The following is an 8,091-nucleotide window of genomic DNA, read 5'->3' on the forward strand; positions in this document are numbered from 1 at the left end:
TCTCCTTCTCCAACTAAGCATATATTTACTTCAGCTCCACCATCTACTTCTCAACATCCTATGGTTACAAGGCTTCGTGATGGTACTCGAAAAGAAAAGAATATTCAAAGCATAGTCACCACTAAACACCCATTACCACAAGCCTTTGCGTCTCTTCTCCACACTGCAGACATTGAGCCAACAGGTTATACTAATGCAACTTGCTCTCCAGAGTGGCGTCAGGCAATGATTGATGAATTTAATGCTCTTTTAAAGAAAGGTACATGGTCTTTGGTTCCACCTTCTTCTTCTCACACTCCTGTTGGTTGTAAATGCGTTTTCAAAATTAAACGTCACTCTGATGGTTGCATTGAACGTTATAAAGCTCGCTTGGTTGCTAAAGGATTTCATTAACAACTTGGTCTCAATTATGATGAGACGTTTAGTCCAGTGGTTAAGCCTACGACAATTCGTACAGTCGTCAGTATTGCTATGAATTCTGGCTGGTCTATTCGTCAACTAGACATTAAAAATGCTTTTATTCACGGGTCACTCTTTAAAGAAATCTACATGGTTCAACCTTCTAGTTTCATTGATCCGACTCATCCTAATCATATCTTCAAGTTACATAAAGCCATCTACGGTCTCAAACAAGCACCACCTGCCTGGTTCCAAGAAATTAGTTCGTTTTTCCTTGCTTATGGTTTCATTCAAAGTCAGGCAGATTCTTCAATGTTTGTGTATCGTAAAAGGTTAGCTCAGGAGTTTGAAATCAAGGATCTTGGCCCTTTATATTATTTTTTGGGTGTTGAAGTAGTGCGTCATCCTGATCATTTGCTTCTATCGCAGACACGATACACATGTAATGTCTGTGTCTAATATATATATATGTGTGTATATATTTATGTATGTGTGGTATAATTTAAAACAAAAAGAAAAAGGAAAATGGAGGGACCCACAGCTTTTGTAAAATGGTCATAAGACCACGTTTGTTTTTTTGTTCCCTGTAATCTCACTCTCTCTCTCTCGCTGCCAGACCTTCTTCCTCTCGGCATTCTCTTTTTCTTTTTTTCTTTTACCAATTTCAAGGCTTGATTGCTCCCTCATCTCTTAGTGTTTTTAAGTGCCGTTTGAGGCAAAACGAAGCCCACGACGAGCTCTATGCGGTTGTACCAACAATTTCAGTTTTGGTGTTCATTTGTGCATTCGAGTTTAGAGACCCACTTTCAAGGGTTTTGTTCAATTTAGAGGTAAGGGCTCTTAATCCATGTTTTTCTTGTTCTATTGTGAATTATATCTCTCTTGTTGTGATAAGCATGTTTAATTTGGAAGTTAATTGTTTCAATGATTATATAAATGATATTTAGGAAAATTCATGATTATGAATATGAGTTGGAAAGCATGCTTAGATGTTGTCTTGTTGTGTTTAATGTGTTGATAATTCATTTGGAGATGTTAAATATGATGTATACTTAATTGTGTGGTGTAAAATTCTAAATGCCATAACATTGGAAGCATGGGACATATATACATATACATACCATTGGGTTTGCATGAAATGGGAGAATTTGCTTGAAACAAAAAGGGGAATTTTGGGAAAAGAGTTTTTTTTTTTTTTTTTTTTACGAAATGGTTTTATGAAAACTCGGTCGCCGCGGGGGTACCAAAGGGCCGGAGTGTTAATATAGCCTAGAGGGGACTAGGGAGTCGCCCTAGCGTGGTTGAGCTATCTGGCCCCTCGATGACGCTACGAGGTTACCAAAGGTCTAGGGATAGTAGCCAATCCTCCTCTCATGCCGCTGCGGGGTCACCAAAGGGCGGGTTGTATTAACAGTTTGAAAGTGATGGTTTGAAATGTGAAAATGGGGAGCGACATTGGCATGTATTTGCATTCCATGGCATTGTATTGTTTTCACTTGAGTTTGGTTGAAATGTTGTATTATCCCGACATTGTATGATCTCCATTCCTATTGATCTATTCTTTTTATGGATTCACAAGGACACAAGATGCGTGTCTTAAGTGCTACCTACTGAGCTTTATGCTTACCCTATTATTTAATAATTTTTTTCAAGAAACGGAAAAGAAGTGGCGGATGACATTCCACCACAAGCCTAATTTGGATTAGAAGACTTCTTTTTGCTATATTTGTATTAAGTCCCATATTTTTGTAAAAGCTTAGTCTGTTATATTTGGTATAGAGGTTTGTGGACTCTTGTTATTATAATTATACCTATGGGATGTAACTTTTGTATGAGCTGTCTAAATGTTGTAAAATATGGATATTTGATATAAATCTTATATTTTGGGACTGTAATTATGATATTCGGATGATATAGCATGTAGTTGTACCACTATGGAATGAACTAAGTTAAGGCATGGTGAATGGATGAAAGGGATGTTGGAATGTATTATATGTTTATGGTGCTGGGACAGGTTAAAAATGCATTTAAACACGCTGTGGTAGGCCCATTTTTTAGGGGAAGTCATGCCGAAATTTTTTTTAAATGGTATCAGTTTAGGGTCGTTACGACACATTAGACTTACTTTGCCGTAGTAATATGATTGATTGTAAACCATGCACTACGCCGATCTCTGCTCGTATGCACATGTCTGCTTTTGATGGGGCTTCTTTGTCAGATCCGTCTGAGTATCATCGTTTGGTCAGTGCATTACAATATCTCACTCTTACATGGCTAGAAATTTCCTTCGCCGTGAATCATGCAGCTCAGTTTATGAGTCACCCTCAAGAACCACATTTGGCTGCTGTAAAAAGTATACTTCGCTACTTGAAATGGTCTTTTGGGCACGGGATATCCTTTCAATATTCACCCGGTGCTATTCATCTTATTGCCTTCTCCGATGCTGATTGGGCAGGTTGTCCCGACAATCGTTGATCAACTACTGGATATTTTGTTTTCTTGGGTTGGTGTGCCAAGAAACAACCTACTGTTTCTAGGTCCAGTGCCGAGTCAAAATATCGTGCTCTTGCCTATGCATGTGCTAAGACTATTTGGATCCAGTATCTTCTTCAAGATCTTGGTGTTATAATCCCCGCTCCTACTACTCTCTATTGTGATAATCTTAGTGCAACTTATATGCCAGTTAATCCTGTGTTTCATGCACGCACAAAACACATTGAACTAGATTATCATTTTGTGCGTGAACGTGTTACAAGTGGCAGTCACCGTGTTCAATTTATTCCCTTTCAAGATCAACTAGCTGACATCTTCACAAAAGGTCTTTCGAAGCATCGATTTTCTTTTCTTGCTTCCAAACTGGTCTCTCTACCAACATCCAGTTTGCGGGGGAGTATTAGGCAAGAATCCCAAATCACTACTAATTAGGGATCTTTTCTTTATCACCAAATATTTAGATTCCTTTAAAGTCTAATTTACTTCCTCATTTATATCAATTCCTTATTGAATGGAATTATATCTTTTCTAGCTTTATTAGTAAATCAAGTACTGATGTATATAAATACATGTGTAAAGAGATGTAAACTATTGTACTACGTTTGGTGTGCAGGAATAGAATGGAATAGAATGCTCATTCCAACCATTCAGTTGTTTGGTGTGCATGAATGAAATAGAATGACCATTCCAATGGAATGAAAATCCATTCCATTAGTAAGATAAAATATTTTTGTAATATTCCCAATAAACCCTTAATCTCATTGTAATATGGCAAAAATATTTTGCATTCACCAAAAATCTGGAACATTCCATTTTTCATATTTATCGGCTTCTTTATTAGACGTCGTAAAAGTTTTTCATCTTCTCTCTCTTCTAATATACCCAGAGCTGCCATTAACAAAAAGTTACAGGATTTTCAACCAAATTGCAGGTATTAATTTCTTTATTTATTTATTTTTGATATGTAGGTATTAAATCTCTTTTATCTTCGGAGTATATTACTTTTTCATTTTTATTATTTATTATTTAAATGTTTTTTTTGTTATAATTTTTTTATTTTTTTTAGTTATAATTTTATTATTTTTTATTTTTTATTTTTATTTTTTTAGTTATAATTTTTTTATTTTTCTTTCCTCCAATGAAAAGGACATTTTTGAGAAAAGGCATTCCCTTCCAAATTTAATGATGCTCAACCAAACAACAGAATGGTAATAATTATTCTATTCCATAACGATTCACCGTGTCACACCAAACATTAAAATGGTAATAGTCATTTCATTCCATTCTCATTCTCATTCCATTTCAAGTTTTATTCCATTTCTTTCATGCATACCAAATGTAGCCTTATGGAATACAATTAAGAAATTATTCAGAAACCAAATTTAGCTCCTTTCCATCCCAAAAGTACCGAGAAATGCTACCCGACCGTCGAATTACGACAGGGAGGCATGCCGGAACGACGGGTTTATCTTCTTCGTGAAGCTTTTCTTCTTCGAATTCAAAACTTAATAAGGTTTTTAAGGAGTTTGAGAGAGTTAGGGGCTTAAGAGAAGATTTGGGATTAATGGGTATGATTTTTTGGGGAACTAGAATGTGGGTTTTGTGTGGTTTCCATGGATATTGGAAATGAGGAGCAACATTGGACGAAGTGTATAAGGTGGATTGCATGAGAATCGACCAAATTCTCTCTCTATATTTGTGTGTGTGTGTGAGAGAGAGAGAGAGAAAGCTCTGCGTTGAAGGACAACAGAAGACTAACAGCTTTTCCGCGGAATTTTGGTCATCTTTGAACTGAATATTGGTAGGGTTTGAGGAAGGAGGCAAATGCTGGTTTGCAATGTAAGAAAGATGGTGGATATACGATGTCGTTTGACTTCTTTTTGGATAACTGCAGAGTTTTGCAGCTAAACCAGCTTGGTTTGTAATTATTTATAGAGTGAAAAACAAATTAATAAAAAGATATAAATACAAATTGAATAATGAAAAACTAAAAATTAAGATTAAATTAGAAAAAGAAAAAAAAAAAGAAAAAAGAAAAAAGAAGATCTAGTATATGGGCATAAATGCACAAATTGAACCTTTGGGTTATATGCACGATTGTTTAATAATGACGAAGTGGAAGCTAAATATGTTCATAAAATAATAGAATGACAATTTTGAATCATAAAGTTAAGGAACTAAATTTGATTTTATTAAAATGGTGAATTGTGTCACTTGTGTGTGTAATCAAAATAATTCGAGTTGGTTTAAATCTCCCACAAAAATCCTTGAATATTCAATGCAATCTTGTAGGATTATAAAAAAACGCAACTTTGGGGCTCCAAATGAAAAGATGTGGCAAAAAAATGTCATGAATTAATAGTTAAAGTTTGTGGATTTTATTTATTGGGTCATTTCCGATCACAGTAAGTATTCTCGAGTCAAAATGATTTATAAAAAAGAAAGGTCTATAACCTAAGTTAACTCTTCATATTGAACATTTCAACAAAATCAATGCAAACAATAATGAATTAAAAAACCCGTAAAAAATGTCCAAAACCTATTGCAGAATTTAAAAAGAGTCACATGTACGCACACAAAAATTGTTCTGGATCTTGATTACTACTTTTTAAACGAACCAAAATAAAAATTAGACCAATAAGTTTATAAGAATGTCCACTCTAAAATTTCTTCTTCTTGCTCTACCCCTAGTTATTTATCAAAAAAATTTCCTGGATTGAGTCCAATTCTTCGTATGCTTTGGAGTATAAGACCCTTCCTACTAATTGTTGCCATGGAATTATCTTGAACAGGGACAAACATCACAACCACTCAGTTAAAATCACTTCACAATCACTCAATTTCGGAGAATGTTTGTACTTGGAGAAATTTGAATCACAATCTGACACGCAAACAAAACAAGTTGAATAAAACTAACACATTTGCTTCCACATCGAATTGCAAGTATTAAAAAACCCAATGAACATGTCAATCCAACAAGACCTTTATAATTATTTTTAAACAAGATTGGTGGTTTTGTAAATGTAAATTATTCAACTTGAATGTCCATAGAGCTTGGAATGAAGACGTGCAGTAAGTAAAACTTCAAGTGGGGTTGCCTTCAGGTTTGTGAGGCCTGAGCTCTCAGTCATATCCGCATCGTTGTGGGATGACTTGGCTATATCATAACAATGCAGCAAGCTAGCCAGTGTGAGATGCACTGTCTGGAGTGCAAGCCATATTCCCGGGCATGAGCGCCTCCCCAAGCCAAAAGGAAGGCGCTCAAAGTTCTGGTCTGAACTGGTGTGGCTCAGACCACACGTGCTCATCCCGGTGGATCTTCCATGCATTCACCATTAGGCATGTTCCGGGGACTTGATAGCCGGATGATAAGGTGCACTCTTCCATTGCAGCACGAAGACCAATGATTTGGACAGTTGGGTACAGGCGCAGGGTTTACTTAACAATGGCTTGGAGGAAGACAAGGTCCTTGATGTCTGATTCGTCCACGTGTCGTCCTTGCCTACGTGGGTGTCCAACTCATCTTGGGCCTTTTCCAACAAGTGTCGATTGTTTAGTAGTAGAGCTAGGGCCCACGTGAGAGTAACCATTGTGGTGTCGCTTCCTGCTAAGATTAAATTCTACAAGAAACAAAAACTTAATAACATGCATGAAAAATAAAATTCGGTGGCTTTCTCTATCTTGATAGGGTCAGGCCAATGAACCAAGAACAAAAATATACAAAAGGACAATCTTGACTTTGAGGCTCATTGTCCTAAATCCACCATAATATTCTACTTAAAGATGAAATTGAAAGAGGTTTGATTCAATTGAAAGGGACATGGCTTTGACAATTCTATTCCACAGTAATCTAATCTAAAGTTGTCCAGCTATATTTACTTGTAATAAAAAAGAAAAAATAATAATTAAAAAAAATAGAGACTAAGCCAGTGCATGAGACTCCTGCCATTGCTAGGTCTGGGGAGGATTAGACGTACAGAGTCTTACCTCATGGAGAGTCTGTTTTTAGTTTCGAATCCGTGACCTCTAGGCAAGGACGGACCTAAGAAATTGTATTGAGGGGGGCAATAGTGAGATTTTTTGGTGATTTTAGGGGGAGAGGGATTTCCCACACGGAATAGATGGTAGGTCTGTCCCTGCCTCCAAATTACAATGGAGCAAATTTACATGCGTGAATTGCATGTTCTCCAATCTCAGAGCAATTACTTTGAGTTATATCCAAAACAATACCACTAGAGTACGTTCAGTTGGGACATCACTTACCAGGCATGTAGCCTTGTTGATGGTTCAGATGGTATCAGTATCAAGAATGTTCAGCATCACATCCATGAAATCCTGCTCTCCTATGCCTTTTTCTCTCAGCAGCCTCTTCTGTTTGCGTTCCTCCAGCCACCCCCCAATCAGAGCGTCGAGTTCCTTTCGCAGTACTCTTCATAGCTTTCTTGTATCCTCCCCAATCCAACCACCCAAGAAATGGAATTTCATCTGATAACACAAAAACCCCAAACAGATAACCAAAATTCCTCATAACCTTCTTGTACCTTCGTCTCTCCCCTTCGTCGCACTCATCACTATTTCCAAAGTATCGCTTGCACTATTGTGTTGTGTGTCAAGTCGCCGAACCATTGCTTCATATCAACCAAAACTCCACCTTTGGCACTTCCCTTATCAGCCCACAACTCATACAGTTCTCTTATTGAAGTCTCAACTTCTGAAGCTCTTATGTGTTTGATCATATCAATCCGTCGATTAGATAGAAGCTCCAGCGTGGCTATCTTGCGCATCTCGCGCCAGCAAGGACCATAAGGAGCAAAGCCAAACATAGCAAAGTCATAACCTAATAGCTTCGATGCAGATATGCTTGGCCGGGTGGAGAAAACCCTGTCATGGACAGTAAAACACTCTCTGGCCATTTCCCAACTGCTGATAACCAGACTTTCATGTGAACTGAGCCTTAGAGTGAAGGCTGGTCCGTACTTATCTGCCAGGGCTCCAAACAATTTATGTGTCAGTTGACCACCAACAAGGAGATGCAAGTGACCAATAATAGGCAAAGCACCACCAGCTTGACGCACACCACAGCTCTTCCTTGCACAAGTAGATTGTTTCTTTCTGTACCCAAAGACTAGCAGAGCAAGGAGGCCAGAGACCAAAGTTATGAGGTATAGGAGAAGAGGATCCATCAGAGTTGGTAGTGAG

General features: G+C 37.4%; 1 protein-coding gene and 1 pseudogene across 1 annotated transcript; one reads left to right on the forward strand and one right to left on the reverse strand.

The window, feature by feature from the left end:
• The first annotated feature begins 471 nt into the window (after positions 1 to 471).
• On the forward strand, positions 472 to 2,874 carry LOC132316424 (uncharacterized mitochondrial protein AtMg00810-like). Its single transcript, XM_059814900.1, has 3 exons — positions 472 to 841; positions 1,069 to 1,229; positions 2,500 to 2,874. The coding sequence occupies exons 1-3, from the start codon at positions 472 to 474 to the stop codon at positions 2,872 to 2,874; spliced, it is 906 nt and encodes a 301-aa protein (XP_059670883.1).
• Positions 2,875 to 5,917: 3,043 nt separating this feature from the next.
• LOC132267578 (cytochrome P450 CYP82D47-like) lies at positions 5,918 to 8,075 on the reverse strand (annotated as a pseudogene).
• Positions 8,076 to 8,091: the final 16 nt, after the last annotated feature.

This window comes from Cornus florida, unplaced genomic scaffold (genome assembly GCF_030987335.1).
Source record: "Cornus florida cultivar Cherokee Brave unplaced genomic scaffold, ASM3098733v1 CherokeeBrave_3.0.0_Hap2_Chr07, whole genome shotgun sequence".
Taxonomy (NCBI): domain Eukaryota; kingdom Viridiplantae; phylum Streptophyta; class Magnoliopsida; order Cornales; family Cornaceae; genus Cornus; species Cornus florida.